This window comes from Perna viridis, chromosome 6 (assembly GCF_037379345.1).
Source record: "Perna viridis isolate PV_CMFRI_1.1 ecotype Kerala chromosome 6, ASM3737934v1, whole genome shotgun sequence".
In the NCBI taxonomy this organism is placed as follows: Eukaryota; Metazoa; Mollusca; class Bivalvia; order Mytilida; family Mytilidae; genus Perna; species Perna viridis.
The window spans coordinates 27905887-27929368 of NC_142450.1; the positions used below are offsets into that span (position 1 = coordinate 27905887).

The 23482-nt window shown below is 32.8% G+C and overlaps 1 protein-coding gene across 5 annotated transcripts in view; it reads left to right on the forward strand.

Annotated features, from left to right (window-relative positions):
* Nucleotides 1–23482, forward strand: part of LOC148614349 (protein mono-ADP-ribosyltransferase PARP4-like) — a 59949-nt gene that overhangs the window by 26373 nt on the left and 10094 nt on the right. For all 5 annotated transcript variants that reach the window (XM_088588447.1, XM_088588448.1, XM_088588446.1 and 2 more), the window contains 13 exons: nucleotides 453–533; nucleotides 1842–1922; nucleotides 2499–2600; nucleotides 2932–3022; nucleotides 4137–4322; nucleotides 4775–4915; nucleotides 5931–6236; nucleotides 7501–7593; nucleotides 8819–8914; nucleotides 11077–11181; nucleotides 19809–20673; nucleotides 21107–21215; nucleotides 22647–22769. In XM_088588447.1, coding sequence (XP_088444573.1) covers nucleotides 453–533; nucleotides 1842–1922; nucleotides 2499–2600; nucleotides 2932–3022; nucleotides 4137–4322; nucleotides 4775–4915; nucleotides 5931–6236; nucleotides 7501–7593; nucleotides 8819–8914; nucleotides 11077–11181; nucleotides 19809–20673; nucleotides 21107–21215; nucleotides 22647–22769 — 2379 coding nt within the window. The remainder of the gene's footprint in view (nucleotides 1–452; nucleotides 534–1841; nucleotides 1923–2498; nucleotides 2601–2931; nucleotides 3023–4136; nucleotides 4323–4774; nucleotides 4916–5930; nucleotides 6237–7500; nucleotides 7594–8818; nucleotides 8915–11076; nucleotides 11182–19808; nucleotides 20674–21106; nucleotides 21216–22646; nucleotides 22770–23482) is intronic.

A 23482-nucleotide genomic window follows, 5' to 3' on the forward strand; every position in this document is an offset into this window, starting at 1 on the left:
TGTATAAAGCTGTGGTCATCATTGTCTGTAGACATTCCATGTCCTGACAATAACTTGAGAATAGATTTCTAAGCAATTGTACCATAAGGTACAACACCACAAGAAGAAGGCTGGGATTGGTTTTGGGGGTTGTGATTTGAACTGTTCATGAATTAAAGACACAAAAGGGACAGTAACAAACATTTTGTTGATGTCCAGAAAATGACTTTACTATAAATGAACAGATGCCTTATTACTATAAATAAATTGGTATTAGTTGTAGGGTTTGTAAACTTGAATCATTTAGGCATGAAGGTCCAAAAAACGAACCCAAACATTCTTTTTCATGATGTTTTGCCAATAAGTTGATTACAAGTGAATGAATCTTTTTTAAGTTAGATCTGGCAGGTGTATTAATATCTTTTGAACATTAGGTTTTTTCTAGTTAATTTGATTTCATGTGCATTTGCTAGGCCACACTGAAGGCAGAGATTGGAGGACAGGAAATATCTACTGTTGTATCAACATCTGAACTGAGTCAGACCAGAGGAAAGGTATACAACATAAGTCATTGTTCTGGTGCTAAAAAAGGGGGAGAGAAATCACAGTATAGTGTATGAAAAACAGGTTACGAGTATTGTCCGGGTTATTGAATAGACATAATATAAGTAACAGTATTATGACTAATAGTGTTATCATTTTGCTATGTCTTACATGTGGGATTTCCATTCTAGTATATGCTTTAACAGAGGCAAATTTAACAGGAAGATGGGGAAATGGTGCACAGGAACAGGATTTTTAGCAGATTGTTGATAAAGTGAATTTTAATTTGCTCATTTGAATGTTATAAAATTAATTGGATAATGAGAATGTAATCCAGGGACAAAGACCAGACATGGAAAACAGACATACACAATAAAGAACATAAAGTAACTAAAATCATACATACAAAGTAACAAAAGTAAATGAGCAACTCGGACTCCACTAAAAAACTGGGAGCATGGACCAGGTGCACTGGTAGGATAAGCGTCCTCTGCTTTTCTAGAAACACCTGCCGAGTTGCTCATAAAAAGTCAAGTCCAAGGTGGATGAAAGAGGAAAGGAAAACTATGACATGTTGAACAAATCAGATTTCATGGTGCAGATGGATACACTGTAAATATCCACGAGTTCATGATGACGACCATAAAACTTCTGTAGTGGTGACTTCAATCTTGTAGCAACATAACCCTGTTCCAGAAGCCTATTTGTTAGAATACAAATGCGCGATACAAAAAGTCTGTGTAGTTTTGGCAAGCTCTGGCATAACGTATGAGTTGTGATATGAACACTCTATATGCAGGTGCTAAAGGAATGTTGCCACGGATGAAAGGAAAGTTGACAATTCTGAATGAAAAGTCATCAAGCTTGCCGTAAAGTTTGGTCAATAGTTTTCCTTTACCATTGATTTCTGAGTGTAGGTCAAGATATGGGGGTGACTTCACAGTGTCTGTAGTATCCTTTATCTCAAGTTCTTTGGGATAGATGCGATGTATCAAATCCCCAAAATTAGGATCGTTTAAAGATAATATGTCGTCTTTAAAGCGGAAAATGAGATTAAAGGATCTAGATAAAAGATAATATCTACATAACAGAATGCTGAATATGTATTAGAAAAAATAACAATAGAAAAACACATAAAAACACATTGTTCATGGTATGCACTTTCAGTCATCTCAAGTATTCAGACAGTTAATATTTATATGAATTGGATTTTGTTAATAATGAATTTTTGATGAAGATATTTTTAATTCCTGTTGTCACTGCCTAATGGATTTATTATGATTGGCAGTGAAAGTAATTTCGGTTATTTATTCTTACAGGTATTACACTGTATGACAGCAAAAGCTATAATCAGAGACTGGGAGGATGGAGTTCTCTCCACTGACAGCATACACCATCAGGTATATATATATTGCTAGAAGTTAGGGGAGAGGCTTGAACTATTGACTCTAAAAGACCTTTTCTTTAGAAAAAATGAAGAACCACTTTTTTGGGAGCAGGGCATAGTTAAAAGTGCCTGATTTAGGATTGTGACTAGTGTATAGTATTTCCAATTTGGGATTGATTTTCATAGAATTGAGGGACCAATTTTTGGGATATATTAACTTAATTTTTTCTAAACAATGCAAGTGTGGGCACATGATATTTTAGGCATACTCTCAAAGATTCTTTAATTTTACCTTTTGGCTACATTAAGATGGGGGTAAAAGTCATGAAAGGTCTTCATCTTCATTCATTATCAGTCTATTAGTATAATGTATGTGAATGATAGAACCCTAAATGGTAGCAAAGGATTATGCCAAGTTGTTCAGATTTGGTCATTTGACCCAGGAGAAATTATGTGATATTCATGTTTATTCAAGTCACTAGATTTACCCAAGCCAGGTCTGGTTATGAAATTCAGGTCAAATCTGACACAAATCTACCATACCAGCTTTATTATCATTATAATGTGTCATTGGTGTTTATTTTGTTAGATGAAGAAAATGGACATGAAAGATTACATTATTGAACTGAGCAAGAAATACTCCATTGTAACTCAACTGACCAGCTTTATTGCTGTAGAGAAAAGAGAAAAGGTACAAGTGGGCAATAATTTCTATTTCAGATTGAAGATTTGTTAGAGTCTATATTTGTCTGTCATTCAATTATACCCATGCAAAGTTTCTGGAATCATCAGCCTTTGAATGATTTTAACCAGAATCTGCATGTTACACGTAGGTACATGTACATCATTAATTCCATGCCAATCAAAAATTCGATAGTTTTCAAGGTAAGAGGTCAGATTATATCCATGCGATACTTGTTTTTTTTTTATCTTCATAAAATGATAAACACTGGTTAAATTTCTCACTTTCTGTACTAAATATTTTGTTGATAGATTCTAGTAAACAGATATAAATATTTCAGGATGAAGTATTTCCTACTGATGGACCTTCTATAAAACACCTGATTCATGATGAAGATGTTGATTCTCTGCCATACGTATCATGGCAAGAAGGTACAAAGTCACATATAGCCTCACCAAGTTAATTACTAGGTGCTTGATTCTTCGGCACTCCCATGTAGTTTGTAGAGCTTCATTACTGTTTGTTATTGCCATTTCAACAACAAATGAAATGAAAAAATACAAAGTATGTTCGTCATATTTTTTCTGTCTATGAATAATGCAAAAAAATGCCCTCAATAGTTTTTGGGGATGTTACTCAAGGCACATCGAGGGTGTCAAAAGGACACTCTAGAATTCTTCGTGTTTTATGTGTAAAGTTGAATGCCCTATAAAACAAATAATTATTATTTCAATACACATAATCGTAGTGTATACTGTTCAAAGGGAAACAATCCAATTATTCAGAACAACACAAATATCAAGTATATATAATATAAACTTTCTTACATGAATACTTTCTAGATGGATATTTCATGTCCAATTATGAATAATAACTATATGCAAAATTATGAACTAGAATACTAAATTAAATAAATAGGAATCAAGGTAATATTGGAATTTATTATATAGACAGCAGTGATTTACTGAATTTTCCCCGTGTAAAAACTTGGATGATAAATAGGATAATCAATTGGTTATCATGAATAAATAAAATATGATCACTCGTGCCAAGAATGCATTAAGATTTAACTTTTCGCACACTCTTTAAATCTAGGTTTTCTTTGGAACTCGTGTGTGCAGAACAATTTCCGCACACTTAATAAATCTAGGCATTCCTCGGTACTTGTGATCATATTTTTGTTAGTTATTCTTTCCAAAATTATTTAAGAAACTTTGATGCATTGTTCATATCAATTGACGTAAGCTCCCTTCTGATTTGTATAAATGTCAAATTTTATGTTTTCATGTTATGAAGTTTTACTTTTTAAAAAACAGCAGAAATGGCCAAGGAAATTTATTTGTTGAAATAGTGTTGAAAACGAATCATTTGTCATGATAGTGCCAAATTTTTTGTGCATTTTTTATTTACTTTTTTTTGGGGGGAGGGTATTTGACAGGGCTCATAGGTATTTCTAGCTGAGCATATAACTTCATTAAAAGCATTAGGACTAGTTAAAAGGGCAACGGGTGTATCATGCACTCAAAGTGCAGCTGTTTATTATAGAGACAACTGATGAAGGAGCACAGTATACTTCATCAGAAGATGAGGATGAAGATCAGATGTCATCTACTGATTACTCTGATTATAACTCATCAGAATGGGAATGTGAAGAGGAAGAGGGCCAGAAAGGTTCTAAAAGAGTCAAAACAAAAACTTCAGATTTATCAAGTGATGATGAACAAAGGGAAGGTAAGATTGCCTTGACAACATAGGATATGTTATTAAATCCCTCCATTCCCTACCTGCTGCCTTTCCCACCATTTAGAGAAGGGTTTCACTTTAATTATTGCTTGCTCATTTGTTAGCCTCACTTCCACAAACAATGTATTCCCTTTTTTCTTTTTTAACAGTGCTCTATTTGTTTCCCAAGCTTTTCATCGATGCTTAAGGAAGCATAGTTATTGATGTAAATGTTTGAAAGGTCCTTGTCAGGCCATTAATATCAGACATTTTGCCAAAATTTGCTTTGACCAACTTGCTTTGATTAATTTATTAAATTAAAAAATTTACATTTATCAATATTTAAAATTTTTCACAAAACATTTCAGCATAACAGTTATGTAGAATTGTACTATACACTCAATATTTTAATTTAGACTTTTTTCCATTTTGAAAAAAAATTGAATATAGACTTTTCTTAGAATTTAAGGAAGCATTCAATCTGTTTGCCAAAGATAGTGGTGGCATCCAATACAAAGATCTACATTCAGCCATGAGGTCAATGGGTCTCAATTCTACAGAATCAGAAATGGCAGATATTATGAAAGAAATGAATGTTTCAGGTAGTCATTAAACATATTTAAAAAAAAAAGTGTAATACACTGAAGGATTGTTTTCAATTGCTGGTTAGAACGTGGGATATAAACGACTTTGAGTCAGTTTACACTGAATAAATTGCAAAGCGTTTTATGTTACAGTGTAAATCGACCCAGAGTTATTTATATCTCATAACAAACAATTGAAAACAATTCTTAAATACCAGAAAACAAAAATAAAATCACAATATATATATGAAATCAACATTTTTTTTAACACACATCAATACTGTCAACTGTCAAGTGATTGCACCATTTGTTACTTACATGCAAGCTTTTAGTGTATTGGGATACCCCATTGAAGTAGTTCCATAGTTAGGGGGCATGGCTAAAATACCAAGATAGGTTATACAAAATGGACAATGCTGCTTAATATCGTTAAACTATTCAGAATTTCACAAAAATAAAAATATATTGTAATAATTAAAATTTTGAAAGGATTTGGTAACTGAAGTGATGATTATCAGTGCTCATAATAGGGTTTGTAAGTCTTGTCATGTGACTTGTCCTAGTCTACCATTGACATGCATAGAGATTTGTCATTTTCAGAGTGTTGGGTTCAGTATATAAAAGCAAAACATATGTTTGCGTAAAAATACCAATGCAAATGACAAATATCTACTTCAACATGATAAAAGTGTAAAGAAAAGGGTAAAATAGAAGATATTGCATTGTAAGACAGCGTTTCGAGAGCCTGGAATTAAACAATAAAATGCAGACCGGTCTTTGGATTTCAATACGTTCTACATCAGAAATTTTTTTAAAAAATGGAACTAGGACGAGACTTACAGACCCTTTACCCCTCATGAGTTACTACTGTAAGTTAGTGATTACTTGTGTCACCAACATTGATAACATATCTAGTAGCCATTCAACTCCTTCCCTCCTTATGGCCCGTCAAAATGTTCCCCTTCTTCTGTATAACATGGAATGCAAAGAACAGCATTAACAAATATCTAATAAATCTTACTGTACTCGGCAGGTAATGATGTTGTCAACTTCAACCAGTTTTTATCATTGGGGAAGAATAGAATGAAAGACACAGATGCTGAGGAAGACATTATTGAAGCTTTTGCTGTGTTTGATAAGGATGGGACAGGTCACATTAAACAAGAAGAATTACTTCATATCATGTCCAACCTAGGGGAGACAATCACTAAGGAAGAGACTGCTGAGATGATGCAAGATTTAGGAGGAGAAAGTGGGATGGTTAATTATAGGGCATTTTGTAGGTCAATGATGGAGAAGACAGATGTACCTAGAGAAGCTATTGGTCATGGTTCACATGGTTCGTCTATCATTACTTCTTTGTTTAAATATATGTTGTCTGGCAGGACTCTTCTAAAACTTATTAGAAGGTTGTATTTGAGTTATCTAAAATATCTATTGGCCAAGAAAAAGAAACATTACATTTTGAGTGACAGCTAGTGGTCATTTTTCAGGTCTAATCATACATGTACTTTTCAAACATTTGCTGTTACACTATTGATTCAATGTAAGAACAGGAATGCAATGGTGGACACATTTTTCATATTATAGCAAATGTGTAAATGCAGAAATAAATTTTATCTGAGAAATGATTTTGTTTTTAAAAACTGTTTATTAATACTGGTTTTGTAGAAATGCCAGTTTTTTCTGTTGGTATGTCCTGATTCCTTTCTCTTTAGGCAGTTTATTATACTCCTCTCATTATAGTCGGAGCTGGACTATATTGCAATAGCCCTGTCTGTCCATCTGTCTTTTAATTTTTCTGTCACATTTTTCTGTATGACTATGGTTGTTATGACTGGAACCAATTATTTATATGGGGCCAAAGAGGACCCATTTGATTCTGGTCAAATTCTTGTCCTTTGTCAAAAATATTGCAATCTTATTCAGAGCAGTATCAAGCTTGAATAGTGTGTCCATATTTGTCTAGCCGAAACTGTTCAGCTTTAACTTCAGTGATCATATCAGGCTGCAACCTGCAAAATATTTTATTCCCTTATTTGTGGGAGGTATATAGTGGTCATTGTATTTGTTTTCTCCATTCATCTTTCCGTTCAACTCTTTCATTTTCTTTTTCTCTGCAACTACTTTTCACGGACACTTTATATATTGACAGAAATCTTTACATAGGTATGACATATGATTGGAATTGATTTCAGACTGAAGCAACATCAACTTTCAGTTTCTATTTTGATCATATGGTTACTGGAGTAGGGGCATTCTTTATTTTTTATCTGCAAGATTTTTTTCCACATTTTACACCCAAAGCTTCCTAACTAATGTATAGATTATGTCTCCCCAACTTTGGTTGGGGGACATATTGTTTTTGTCCTGTATGTATATCTGTCTGTCTGTTTTTTTAACTTTTGTTAGCACAACTCCTCAGAAACTACTACACAAAAATTTCATGAAATATAATTTTGTAAGTAAATGAAGTAAGGACATGGTATGTTGTTGAACACATTACCAATTATTTATGATCCATTAATTATTTACCCTTTTGAACTTTGGAATGGGTGCAGACTTTTTTGTAGGAAAAATCAATCTTTGGTTTGACATTGTAGGAGAATTAATATCAATAGAAAGTGAAACAATGTATGAGGCAGCATCTACAGAAAGTGAGAGTGAACCTGAAATGGACTTTGATTTATTTGACAGTAAGTGTAAGAGCATGAATGTTAATATAATGTAGCAATAGTACAGCACAAATTAAATCTCTGGCATTATTGGTACATGTGATCATGCTTTCTCATTATTATCCTATTTATGACAAATGTTAACGATCAAGAATTTCTTTGCTTTTTATTTTTTTTCCTACTTGTATAAGACACTATACTGAAATTGTACTTAAAAAAGGAAGGCTTTAGTTGATTTTTTTCCTTTATATTTTTATCAATTTCAGTGAAAAATGCTGTCAATTTGAAAGAAATTGACCTAAATGGGGAAATAGTAAAAATAAGATTTTTCAGGGAAGGTGAAAAAATTGGGTCGGAGGGAATGAGAATCTAGGATATTTTTTTTATTTAAGCCCAAACTGATAAATACTAATCAATTTAATTTACATTGTTGACAAGCCAAAGTTATTAAATGTTGAAATAAAAAATGCTGAAGCATCTACTGAAAGTGAAAGTGAAGTTGAAATGACAGGTTTATTTGACAGTAAGTATAAGGGGCATAAAAGTTAAAATAATACTGCAATGTTAGGTAAAACAAGTACAGCACAAGTTAAATCTCAGGCACTATTTGCATATTGTGATCTCATTTCTACCCTATTATATCATACTAAAGCAGTTGCTATGTTAGGGTTTTGTTTAATCTTTTGCAATAATCCTCAGCAACCGTTCATTTGAGTGATTTATACAATGTTTTTATTCCTTTACAGGTTTTCCCTATTGTAATTTTTTTGACTTTGTAGGACAACAACTTGTTTCCTGGGGTATTTTATTATTGTTCACCATAAAAATCTTATTAACCTCTCACTGGAATGATTCAAAATTAGATGTGTGTCTCCTTGATTTGTTGTACCCTATTTAAACTATAGGCTCCGTCATTTGGTAAAAATTGATGATGTTGCTTTAAAGCATTTCCTAATTTTTTGTACAATATAGTGTCCAAAGCATTTGTTGTGTCCATAGTAAATTGTAAGTCCTTATGCTTAAGTGTGTCAAAAACTTGTATTGTGTCTGAACTTGCCAAACTGTTCAGGGTATAACTACTGGGGTTTTACCATATTGTGCTAAACGAAACTTTTTATTGTATTTCTCAACCATCAAAACCTCAATGATTTGTGTTCGGTGCACTGTAGTTTTTGTGCAGTATTACATACAATTTAAACACTCCTGCACCATATGCCGATAATTGAAAGATTGATTTAACTTACAGTGGATATGGGGACTTTTGACGAAACAGAATGTGCAAAGGCAACTAAAGAAAGTGAAAGTGAAAGTGATGAGGAAGTTGGTTTTGGTTTATTTGAAGGTAATTGTTAAATAATTGATTTGAGAGCATGAATGTTAAAATGGTGACTGACAATTTCTGTAGACCCAACACAGCACAAGTTCTATCTCACTTTTGTCATTGGCGATCATTGTATGATTATCATTTTATCTTATTACATTTACTATAATACATTTTATAGAAGTTGACATTTTTATGACTGCAAAAAATTACTTTGTATTATGTTATGATGTCCTTGTTGTTATCCTACAATAAACACTATTTCTAATTATGAAAAGAATCTGCCAAATACTTTTCATGTTATTGTGCTATGTTTGACTGCTGCCTATCAGACCACCCCTCTATTGTACAACCCAAAACTAGGAACAGATTTTTTTTTATGGAGATGTATAAGATAATAAATCTTGTTGAATGTTTAAAATCAATGAACGGTAGACCCATCAAAACATCTAAATATAGTTATTCCATTATTTATATGCAGAAATTGTGAAATACCAACCACAATAATTTTTTTTCCTCACTAAAAAGACAAGAAAATTCCTATCTTTAGCTATGCAAGATTTCCTTATCTCATCCGCGGGTTGATACAGAACCTGCTTTCCTGTAAAAATTGGCACTATCAAATAATGAGTTAGTGAATGATAAGATCTAAAGGAATGTTGGTAAGCACTCATAATATTAGAAAATCTTAATTATCTTGTTTGCCAGGCAGTGACTAGAATATTGAAACAAAAACTCCAATTTGGAAATGAAGTTTGAACAGAGTTAAAAGTATTCACAAGGGTAATCAGTATGAAATTAACCTTTGACCTTAGAAGCACTGAGAGCCTAATTTCAGTCGTACAGGAAATTAAGCAGTAATACTGAGTAAGGATTCCTTTATTCTCCCTTCCTAAACAGAATGTTTGCTTATCTTACGGTTTTTGTTATTAAATTAATCTGAGATAGCAATCAATTAACCACAAATATACATGTAATTAGAAAAAAGTTTTGATTTTGCAAAAAGTTGTAAAACAACTAAAGATAGGTAGCATATTTAAAATGTTAGTTTCTGAACCTGATCACTATTGTTGTCCATAAATGTTTGTAGTTAAAATAAATCCCTAAAACTGTCAGGTTTTCACACAGCTTACTTTCATCCGCACCATCTAGCACACTGATGTTTGTTTATTTTGGCTGTAAAAGTTTTTGCCTATGGTATAATTTTGGTGTGTTAATTTTGGCACTTTTCAGAGAGAAGCTAGATAAAACAATATAAAAGTACCACCAAAATATCCAAATTTACTGTATTTATTTCATCAATACTCAAACTTATTTGGTAGTAAAGCAAAACTAAGAAGTGTTAATAAAAAGGTGTTTGTCAAAGTGAGGAAGTCCTTGGACAAAAACATGTTCAGGAACAAATAATCTCACATGGTCAAATAATTAAGAAAGACGAAAATTAAAAAACACACAGATAGGAGAAGTAGATCAGTAACATGTATATATTCTTGTAAATGCACTGCAAATGAATAACTCCAGTAGGAGATAGCTGTCAAGTAGTTTTAATTGTTTGTTTTTGGATTTTTGGAATAACCTAAAGCGTAGCTCAGTGATAGAAAGTGACTTAAGAGTACTTTGAAATAACAAATAAATATCAAATCTGCTTCATATAAATGTATACATATTTTGATTACTTCCTACAATTTATTCAGGAATTATTGTTTTTTGGAAAAATTTACTTTGTGTCAAAAACTTCCACTTTGTAATTAACTGATTACTCTGTGTCAAAAACTTACACTGTGTAATTAACTGATCACTCTGTGTCAAAAACTTACACTGTGTAATTAACTGATTATTCTGTGTCAAAACTTACACTGCATAATTAACTGATTACTCTGTGTCAAAAACTTTCACTGTGTAATTAACTGAATCAACCACATAGAGATATTGGGTCAAGCAGGATATGACTTCAATGAGTGTCTGTTTGATGGTATATGTATAAGGCTGGGTACTTTGGAGCATTTATTTTTTTTGGTGTAGGATCCATGTCTATTGTATATTTATTAAACTTGAAAGTATATTTATATTTTCAAACAATATCAGTATTTACAAATTCAGCTATTTTGATATCCTTTAACAGAAAACTAATTGACAGTGATATTTTACTAAATTGTTTTTTTTATGTTAGATTTTTTTTGTAGATGACAGCTATGATACATATGAGCCCCCAGTTGCAAAAGCTCTAAAGGCTACAGCTAACAGTGACAGTGAGAGCTTGAGTGAAGATGACTTAGCACTGCTTCATGGTAAGACTTTTTGACATTTTTTTATTATATGATGGCAAAAATTATTTTTGGTTTTATAATTGAATCCCCTTGTCATTGTCGTTGGCTCCCATTTTTTAATCAGATTCCTCATTGAAGTTCTTGCCTGTGTGTTTGAATCAGATTACAGAATCTTTTACAGTTTGCAAATTATGTGGGGTCAAAAGGGGTCACACCTTTAAAAAATTGTCTTTATTTTATTTTTTGTGCAATGTTGAAAATTTTATTTCATTAGTTTCCTCATGGAAACCCTTGCCTGCATTTTTCTATCTGATATCTCTAACATTTTTTGAGTTATAAGGGGCCAAAGGGGATCGTGTCCAAAAAGATTGACATTTTTAGGTTTGGTGCAAATTGAAAAACTTTTTTTATTGGATTCCATATGAAAATCCTAGTCTAAATACAAGAGCTTCAAGAAGTATGCTTACCAAATTTACCCTTTCATTCACTATTTTTGATATGATGAGGTACAAAGTGAACTACAGTGAATAAAGTGAATACACCTTAAGCAGACCTTTATACTTAAATTGAATTTCAAAATGCTACACAATATATTTTATCCATAATAAACTGTAAGTCCCTATGTTTTGTGTGTCAAAAACTAAGAGTTCAACTATCTAGAGTCATATCATGCAGCACTCGGTGAAGTTTTTATTGAACCTTTAACACATTGTTCTTAGGAACATTGCCGAAGGACACACCCCAAAAAATAAACTTTAAAAAAAAATTTTGTCTGCTTTCAATTTTTTTATTGGATTTCTTATGAAAATGCTTGAAATGCAATTAAGTCAGATTACAGATAGCTCTTACCATTTTCAAGTTTTAAAGGGTCAATTGGACCACACCCCAGAAAATGGATTTTTTAAATTTTTGGTCCTATTTTGAGAATGTTGAATTAAATTTTAAATTATGTGTCCTAACCTGTTATGTCCATGATGAATTGTAAGACACTATGCTTAAGTGTGTCAGAAACAAAAAAACTGAACTTGCCCCAACTGGACAGGGTTCGACCACTTTGGTCGTATCATGCTGTGCTCCACAAAGATCTTAATATATAATTAATATAACTTTTATGACCAAGCACATAATCTTAAGTTACTTCAATGTGAATCATTCCTGTTTTTAGACTAGATTGTGCATTGTTGTTGACAGTTGGATCCCCTGTTTTTGTTAATGTTAATATTTTGCATAATTGGCCAACAATTACCCATATATAGCCAATTATAGTTGTAACCCCTCTGTTTCCTTCAGTCCTTTTTTAAAACCTATCTTCTATAGTACTTCTTTTTATTCTACTACTGGAACCATTGTCCACCTAATGAGCAGTTTCCCCATATCTTTGCCTTTAATAACTTCATTCAAAGAGCTTTGTAAGAAAGAGTTACAGATACTTATAAATATAAGTGTCATATTTATTTATACTTTGTTCTATTTAACTTCAAATAACAAAGAATATATTTATCTTGTTTTGATATGACTATTGTAGAGTTTGGAACTGCTCTGAAGCAAGTTCTACTATAGCTCTTGGGTTGAATTAACTGTACTCTAGCCCTTGGTCTGAAATACCTATACTTTAGCCCTTGGGTTGAAATAACTATACTCTAGCCCTTGGTCTGAAATACCTAAACTTTAGCCCTTGGGTTGAAATAGCTATACTATAGCCCTTGGTTTGAAATAACCATATTGTAGCTCTGTGGTTGAAATAGCTATACTATACTATAGCCCTAATGGGTTGAAATAACTATACTTTAGCTCTTGGTTTAAAATAAATATACTAGAACTCTTTGGTTGAAATAGCTATACTGTAGCCCTAATGGGTTCAACTAACTATACTATAGCTCTTGGGTTGAAATAACTGTACTATTGCCCTTGGTTTGAAATAAATATACTATAGCCCTTTGGTTGAAATAAGTCTACTGTAGCCCTAATGGGTTGAAATAACTATACTATAGCTCTCTGGTTGAAATAGCTATACTATACTATAGCCCTAATGGGTTGAAATAACTATACTTTAGCTCTTGGGTTGAAATAAGTATACTATAGTCCTTGGGTTGAAATAACTCTTCTGTAGCCCTAATGGGTTGAAATAACTATACTATAGCTCTTGGGTTGAAATAAGTATACTATAGCCCTTGGGTTGAAATAACTATACTCTAGCCCTTGGTCTGAAATACCTATACTTTAGCCCTTGGGTTGAAATAGCTATACTATAGCCCTTGGTTTGAAATAACCATATTGTAGCTCTGTGGTTGAAATAGCTATACTATACTATAGCCCTAATGGGTTGAAATAACTATACTTTAGCTCTTGGTTTAAAATAAATATACTATAACTCTTTGGTTGAAATAGCTGTACTGTAGCCCTAATGGGTTGAACTAACTATACTATAGCTCTTGGGTTGAAATAACTGTACTATTGCCCTTGGTTTGAAATAAATATACTATAGCCCTTCGGTTGAAATAAGTCTACTGTAGCCCTAATGGGTTGAAATAACTATACTATAGCTCTCTGGTTGAAATAGCTATACTATACTATAGCCCTAATGGGTTGAAATAACTATAGCTCTTGGGTTGAAATAAGTATACTATAGCCCTTGGGTTGAAATAACTCTTCTGTAGCCCTAATGGGTTGAAATAACTATACTATAGCTCTTGGGTTGAAATAAGTATACTATAGCCCTTGGGTTGAAATAACTATACTATAGCCCTTGGGTTGAAATAACTATACTGTAGCTCTTGGGTGGGAAGAACTATACTATAGCCCTTGGGTCGAAGTATCAGTACTATCAGCCTTTGGTTGAAATAGCTCTTCTATATACCAGTTTAAATAATGACAAAATAATTTGTAAAAACTATGTAACTCTTTTTTTAATTTCTTAATTTTGTAAGATAGACAGGAAGTATATGTAACACATGAACCTCATGAATCTTGTTAATCATTTACCCATTCAAAGTAGACTGTTGGTCTTATCAATACTTGGAGCCTCTTGCTTTTATTTTTCATTACAAGGTAGACAACTCAAACTAATTAATGTGTGAATGCTATGAGCCTCTTATTTACTCATGACATTCTAGCTGATATCTTGATCAATAGATTTTACCCTTGAGCTATTAAAGCCTACATAGGACCATTGGTTCTGAGATGTGTTCACTGTTCATTAGTACTTTGACTTCTTGTCAGTTCCCTTGGTCAGTTCACCTTGAACATTTAACCAGGATACACTTGTCTCTCTTCACCTTGAATATTTAACTGTCATACACCTGTCTCTCTGAAGGTAAATACATGTATTTAAACTTTAACTTTTGTCTATTAGGAGATTTATTGTTTCCAAAATATTCAAAAAATTGTTTTAGATTTTGGAATAAAGAATAATTTAATCTAGAACGTAGTGTTAAATTGAATGTTGAGGTGTGATTCTGAGTTCTGTCTTGCATGTGGTCAGGACATTTTGGTTTTTGAAATCTGCCATTAGGAGCTGTTTTACTGATAATAATGATAATAGTTTGGGACTCACAACTGTAAACTCTTATGGCTGATTCTTAGTATAGTTAAACAGAGCAGTGTAAGAATCCATAAAAATAAAATTCAGTTATTCTTGTTTATTAATAACTCCAATTCTTTTTTTTTCTGAAATACAAACTATGAAGGTGAAAGTCAGTACTGTAAAACATGCCCAAAAGTGGCAGTGCCTTTAATATTTGTAGTAGTGGAATTACTTAGTGAGGTAAATAGATGGCCTTGACCAAATGTACTAGAGGGTTTTTCCTTAAATTTGGTTAGTTAATTAGATAGTACTGGTATCTTAGGTTATGGGTTTTATACGACAACTACCACTTGATGACTTTTTACAATAGTATAAAATTTGTTAGGTATATAGCCAGCCTTAATCAGCTGAGGAAGGAAGTTAACCCTTTAGTTAGAGTGCTGACTATTGAATGAGAGGTTCCAGGTATGATTTATACAACTACCACTGGATGACTTTTTACGATAGTTTAAAGTTTGTTAGATATATCATGTATATAGCCAGCCCAAATCAGCTGTGCTAGGGAGTTTATCAGCTCAGTCAGATTGTTGATTATTGAAGGTTCAATCAAATAAATACTTTCTACAACAATATCCGACTTTGCCATTTATTATATTGCACTGAGCTGAAAAACAGATTGCCAAAGATGCTATAACACTGAAGGAAGGCTAGTTGGATTTTTGCAGTTGAAATGAAATGATAAGGAATAGGGGTCAGACTAAAAATGGGCTAGAAATAAGCATTTTTATCATGTTTAAACAATAAATTGATTGCCTTGATATTGCACTACAAGGTGCTATACAAGGAAGGGTAGGATTAATTTGGGGGTTGTGATTGGAACCACTTTTATACAGATGCAAAAAATGTGCAGTCTAGTGGGTAAGGCGCTGCTGTTTTTGTCATCATCCTTAGACACTTCTTTATTATGCATTAATTTGAAAATTGATTTGTTGATCATTATAAGATTTATCAACAAGGTTACAAACTACGCAAGGAAAGTCAGTATTGGTTTTTTGGGTTTTGGCCCCAACTGTTATAAAGTTAGGGGCAAAAGGAGGGGGGGCTTAAAAGTAGCATTTCATAGAGTTTAACTTTAGAACTCCAGTAAAACCATAAGAATGTCTATGATATTGTTCCACATTATTCTATACCTCAATGATCAGACTTGGATTTTCAGAAATAATGGACCAAAAAAGGGGGTTAGAAACATATGCATTTTCTTGATGTCCAGACAATAACTTGACTACTAGCAAATAAATCTCTTTGAAATTGTATTACAAGGTGTCATACCACCAAAGGAAAACTGGGGTTGATTTCTGGGTTAAGACTTGAACCTTGTAGGAATAAAGGGCCTGAAACTAGCATTTTCCATATATCCATACAGTAACTTGAGTAAAAGTTAATGGATCTCATGTAAGTTTTGCTGCAAGGTGCCATACCACAATAAGAAGATTGAGATGGACTTCTTGGTTTGTGACCTGAGCTAAGTAAAATTAAGGGGCTACAAAGAGGCCAAAAATAAGTATTTTTTTCTGATTTCTGGACAAAAACTTGAGTGAATGGAAATGGATCGCTTTGAAAATGTAGCATAAGCTGTCATATCTTAACAGGAAGTTGGTGATGGATTTGCAAGTTTTGACAAGAACTATATAGGAATATGGGTCAAAATGTGACCACTTCATTTTTGGTCAAATTTTTATTCTTGTCAAATATCGAATCATAAATTCTAAATCTATCTAAATTCACAGCTGTATCAAGTTTTAATGGTGTAACCATATCAGGGTTTTATCGCTGACTGTATCACGCTGCAGCTTGCATAGATTTTTATAAAATAAGGGGCAAAAAAGGGACATTTTATTCTGGTCAAAAGAATATTTTGCCAGAGCTTTATCAAGCTTGAATGGTGTGTCCATATTTATCCCATCTGTTCAGGTTTGGAACTCTTGGGTCATATCCAGCTGTATCCTTCAATGAATTTCACTTACAGTGATTTTCCTACAACCATGACACTTTTTCGGTACCAATCTTCAGAATAGTACAAAGGATTGGACAAAACTATTGGGACATATTAACGACCAGTTGCTGTTGTAAGAGTTGATGAATAGGTAGCCACTCTCTTGTGAAAATTCACCTGAACAGGTGTAAACCAGCCAATAGCTTATGTCTCTCTTCATAAAGAATGTTCTCATCTTATGAATACTTAAGTCAGATTGTGGTGGATTTTGTGCATTTTGAATTTGAAATTATTTTTTAGTTATTGCATATGAAACATATGCATGTTAGATATTTTCTTTGTATGTGTCTAACATATGTAACACACTTACATATATGTGGAAAGCTTATGGTTTTTAAATTTTAAAAATATTTTATGAAGAATAAAGCTTTAAACTTAAGGGTTCCCAAGTGGATTTCAAATTTGAAATCTATAAACTTGTTTCAGTAACATTTTCATGAAATGATAACTGATTAAGTTTATGCTACAATATATTTAAATCGTCCTGTCTAAAATCTGAATCCATTGAGTACTGGCTCATTATTCAAAATAGATGCATCCTAGTACCAGTACATGTATTTGTTTAACTAATTCTAATGCATGTAAATTCTTGCACTATGGTTTCATTATCTTGTGTTTAGGTATTACAGTTGTGTGGTTATTATAACTTTGAAGAACCTTTTGTGCTTGAATAGATATTCATTGCATAATGACATTATTTATATTTTAACCACTTTATTGTTTAGTCATGTCCTCTTTCTGTCTATATGTCATTCTAAGGTAGTCATTGCTATCTTATATCAACTTGCTGTTCAGCAAAACATATTATGTTTCAATACATGTAAAAATATACTGTAAACCAAGAAATTTTTGCGTGATATAAACTTTCACGGTTTTCATTAGCCTGTAAAAATCGCAAAAGTTTATATACGCGAACAAATCGGGGAAATTTGATTGATCAGGTTGGGTGTCTTGTGTACAATTATACCATCGAATTTTCCAGTTGATCAAATACAGTTATCTTTCTTTGATTTTAATTTTTGTCTGAATACCTGAAAAAACATAAGATAGGTATATAAAATATTTATTTTTAATTCACAATAAAATAATGTTTTGTAGCATATTTGAACTTTAAAACATCCAGTTTAAAATCACTAAAACACTGGGGTTTCAAACGTTTGTAGTACGTCAGCACAACTCTCATTTCAGCATCCCTGATCTGCGCCATCCAGTTTGAATAACGTTGGTTTCTTTCCTGATTTTTTCCCACGCATTTATAATCCATCTGGCATTCACGGGTTTAATGTTTGAAAGTTTAACGTCAACATCACACTCTTTAACAGATTTTCCGGCTTTCAGTTGTGATGAAATCTGTTTTGCATACCAGTAGGCAAACTGTGATTTTACTACCTCCTTGAATTGAGCATTGCCCTGTAGGTATAATGGTTGAAAGTTTGAATAAATCTTGTAAAAACTGTTCAAAAGATCAACACCTAATGTACCTAATTAACTTATACAAACAACTTGACCACTTAATCAATAAAAAGACTATATTGTTATCGAAATCTCTGACATTAGTATTAAACATCACCAGGGATTAAAAGGTAAAACAGAAATTTAAAATCCACTTAATTGTGAACAAAATATTGTTTATACAGCAATCTTTACTTTTATTTATTTTGATATAAGTTTTCATTATTTTCATCAAAGGCTTGGGTTGTCTGATCAGGAAGGAATAGCATGAGTAAAATTTATATTTTTTTTCAAAAATTAAAATTTATTTGAAATATAAATTAGACTAACCTTCTTGGTGCATAGTCCAGTTTCCACAAGGAATAATGCTGATGTTGGTTTGATCAAAATTGTTTATCATTTCATGTAGAATTTGACGTTCAGTGACAACCGTGTGGGTGCTTGAGAGAAAATCAAGTTTCTGCTCTTCAAAGTCAAGGTGTAGTTTACGGGCTGCCTATGTGCCTTTCTGTCTGAAAAATCCAATTCGTCTTAGGAACGATTCTGTTCAAGAATGTTAAAGACTAATGTGTCCTCTATTTTCACGTAACAGGTGTTTTGTTTTCTGTTGAATTATTCCGGTAGCACATGCTATCACAATTTGTTCGCTGACAATAGCTCCCAAATTGTGAAGTTTATGAACATAGTCAACTACATCCTCGTCATACTTTCTAAGCAATAGCGGTCTTCCCGGTTCCGCTTTGGGAAGTTCTGACACTGTACTGTTGGGTGAATGTTCTAATTGTCTTAAATATTGTTTCTTCATAGAACAGATAGTAGTTTCACTGATTGGTTTGCCTAGTTCCTTAGAAAAATGTCTAACAGCACTAGGATTTCCATTCTCGCAAGCATATCAGGCTATTTTAGCTCTCTGACTACTGTCATATGGAGAATATTCTCCTCTTTTCCTTTTATCACTGGAACGTATGGCAGATAAAACTGAAGAATTTGCAGCCTGTGTTGTTTTTGCACTTTCTGGTGCTTTTTCCAAATTTGTATCAGGCAACAAACTTCTTAAATTACTAGTACTGGTATTTCCATTCTGATTTTTTGTTTTTATCAACCACCTTGACAAAGACATCTTGCAATTTGAAAAAATATAACACCCGAAATTGAGTTTGTGTTCACAAAATCATTCACCCATAAATATTGATGGGCAGTTGACAAGGCAGAGTCAATAATGTTAACTATACAATAAATGGCGGATTCTCGTAATATAGGAAGTATATCCGTAGGAAGACATGACAAAATAAAGAAGGATAACTCATTTTTATTTGTATTTTATTTGACAAGATAGTCATAGATCCGCGAATATTAATTTTCAGTGATGTCATTATCGTGAAAATTAGTATCCATGAATCAATCCATTGACTAAAATTCACGCAAGTTTACTAACACAAATATTAGTTGGTTTACAGTAGTGCATTTTGATTTTTTTTTTTTTTTATGATTTGATATTAATCAAATCTTGGACTTGGTAAATGACACTCCAATATAATTGTTTATATACCAAAATTTTTAATTAGCCAATTTCATACTCTTTTGTTTAACAGTTATTAAATGCATTTGTTTTATTCACAGAATTTGAGAAAGCTGAACTCAAAACAATGGAGCCAGTCCCTCAAATGGCATGTGTAAGCTCAGAGAATGTACCAACACTCCAAAGCAGTGTTCCTCAATCAGACTTGGAAATTAAAACCAAATATAGTCCCATTAGTAGAAAATGTACCTCTCAACCATTACCTCCACCACCAAAGACAGGTTTTCAACCTTTATCAAAAAAGACTCATGGTAATACTGGTCCTACTCAACCCTTGTCATCAAGAAAATGTCATGGTGGTCTTGTAGAGCTAGAACAGGTTACCCGTGGTGGACCAACATTTATTTCAGCTGCCCCACCTGCAAGTCCATTGTCATCACAGATTGCTCCAGAGCTCAAACCCTTTGCTGCTTCTCCTCCCATGTCACCACAGTTGGCTCGAACAAGCTCCTTTCTGGCTTTACCATCTCCAGCAATTATGGTATCAAAAGCCAGTCCTGAAAGAAATAGAGCTGTCAGGCTGTCTGTTGCAGAAAAGAACAAAAAGTCGGCTTGTATGGGAACACCAGATCTTGGATACCTATCTGGCATAGAACAGTCACCATATTTACAATTTGATCATTCTCCATCTGATTTACCTGCTTCAACAAAACCTTCTACATTTGGAAAAAAGTTAAGTAAAAGTGCTGCTGAACCTCATATAGGGGTTGCAAAAGTTAGTAAGCCAGAGCCAAACATACCTACACAGCAGTCATTCGGTATGTCATTAACGCCATCATCATCACTCTCTGTGCCACAACAGCAGATGTCAAGGATTACACCAACCCACCCTCTGCCATTACAGACAGAAGACACTCCTCCTGGGGCACCACGCCCAAGACAAAGATCTAGGAGATTATCAGAGGAGTATGTTTATCTAATTAGGCCCCTCAACAAAAAGTTAAATATGTGTTATTTTGCTTTGTTAATTTAATAAGAATGTCTAGAATGTTACGATTTTGATGAAAGGATTTTGATACCTGTTTACAGATATTATTTGCTGCGATATAGTGGGAAACTCTTTTCATCTGACTATTTCTAAATCTTGTACAAAATATTTTGAGATTTTTCTGGCATTGTACAGGTATATGTATTTGCATGGCAAGAAAGGAAGAAAAAAAAATGTCGTTTTTTTTTTTTTTTAATTTTTTTTTTATTTTAAAGAAATATTTGACATTATGGTTTTCAGTATTTTTAATATATTCAATTCTGTTACATATTTGACATTGCCGAACAAAGCTCACAAAATTTTCAATTTTCTGGTATCTCATTTTCTATGTCTACATTGGAATACTTTTAGGCAGTCGTTCTTTGCTGAGAAACTCAGATCCAGTGAAGCCCGAAGGTTATCCATTGATTTATCAGAGCAGTTATTAACTGAGAGGAGGAAGCAGTCGTCTAATTCAGAGGTATTGGCAGGTTATATTTGTTGTACTTACGTAGTACTCCGGCTATGAATCATGCAAAATGTGATTCATGGGTGAAAAACCTACATATTTTTATTTTTGATATTTTGTTTGAAATGCCATAGTTAACATAAATTTACATTCAGTTCTTCATATAACCGGTGTTCTTAGGAAATAAAAATTATATAGAATGCACTGTAGATTTCAAAATTGAGGGAGGTAACTCTGTAAATGACACTCAAATACAATAGTATCTATTGAAATTTCAATGTTGATTATCTCCTAAGAGCAAGCAGAATGAATGAATAAGTACACACTTCATAGTATAGGCCATAAAACAACTTAATAACAAAAATAAAAATATGTAGCCTTTTTTTGGAGTGTATCACATTTTTTCAGATTTTGCATGATTCTTACAAAGACTGCTACTTAAAAGTTTCATTGTGACTTTTAACGCAAGTTAATCAAATGAAACATCATAAACTAGCCGTAAAGAAATTGTAATGATGTTGAAATGAAATAAACTTCTTCCTCTAGGATTACATTCAAATATTTGACCATTTGACAATTTTGATTCATAGACAATGCAACATAATCACACAACCAATTGCAATGGTTAATTTTTGACTTCCTTTGTTTATATCACATTTGTGATGTGATATTCTCTTAGTGAATTAGTACTAGTTTAAAATCAGGTGAGAAGGGGAGATTATCCACTTTATAAGGGTAATATGGTGCAAGATATTTTTTTTTCTCTTTGTTAGTAGCTTGTTGAAAATATAGTTGTACCTATTCCCAGCCCCTTACTTCTTCTGTGTAGAGGTATATATAGTGGTCAGTATTTCCTTATGTTTCTTCTGATATTTTTCTGTATAAAATAGCTGCTTTCTATATCCCTACTTAAAAGGAGAGGTGGTTATACTGTTTTGCCCTTGTTTTGGTCCAAAACAATTTTTTTAGTAGCAGTTTTCTCTGCAATTACTCATTACAATAGCTTGAAATTGTTACACTTCCTTCCTGTAGGTATACCATATGGTGGGATCTATTTTCAGAAAAGTTCAACAACAAAGTCCTGTGTGTCATGGGTTTAGTTTATTTTCCTTATATTGTGATTGAAAGCAGGGCTATCACTAGTAGCACTGATATCTTGTTTGTATTATTTCAAACTTATATCATAGAATGCTCTGGTTTTGATGTTCTACTACATTTGCTTCTTAGAATATCTTCTTTTTCCAGTGGATTTAGGCATTTAGTTATAACTTATGACTAGGTCATTGACTTAGGCAGGCATTTAAGGTACCCATCTCAATCTGGTAGAATCGGAAAAATGCTACACTAATGTGAATAACTGATTGTTGCTAAAAACTGGCAATTTATTCTCAATTTATTTTGAATTCAAAGTTGACTTATCCTTTTGTATATTAAATCTTCCAGGAATGGGATGAGTACATGTCAGGTGTGTTTAAAGACCTTAGTTGTGATGTAAATGATAGTTTGGATGACATAATGAATGGTATGATGCCATATGAAGAACAGAAGGAATCTACTCAAAAACCTGTGAGTATCAGTGACCTCTGACCTCTATAAAAGCAATGCTTTCATTTTTTGCTTAGTTTTGTTACTTTTATTTATGCTAGATTTATTCTGATAGAATATAGTGATATTATTGTAAGAGTCTTGATTTTTAGTTTCCTATTATCATAAAAATTTACTTAACGTAACTTTAAAGACCGCACAAGACTTCATACAATAAGGCTTCTGGAACAGGGTTATGTTGCCTCAAGATTGAAGTTATCACCACAGAAGATTTATGCTTGTCATCATGAACTGGTGGAACATTATAGTGTAGCCATCTGTACCATAAAAACTGTTCAACGCATTAAAGTTTTCTTTTCATCTTTCATCTACCCCAGATGAGTTTTCATGTGGGTATTGCTAGAAAAGCAGAGAATGTTTACCCTAACAGTACATCTGGTCTATGTCCCCAGTTTTTTAGAGGAGTTTAGTTGCTCAAAAGGAAGATTCAATATGATTATAATGGTTATTGCCTTAACTTTTAAGAATATGGGGTCAAATACAAATACAAATACAATGTATTTAGAGAATATTAACTATATCTGTGTCTCCTGTCATCTAGGTGGGAAGACATATTGTCCCAATGGACAGTTGGATTCCAATTTGGTGTGTGGATTTATATAGATGATGCATATATTGAAAGCCATTTGGGTGCTATCCAATATTAGCTACCTGTTTTGTGGGACTCTGTCATT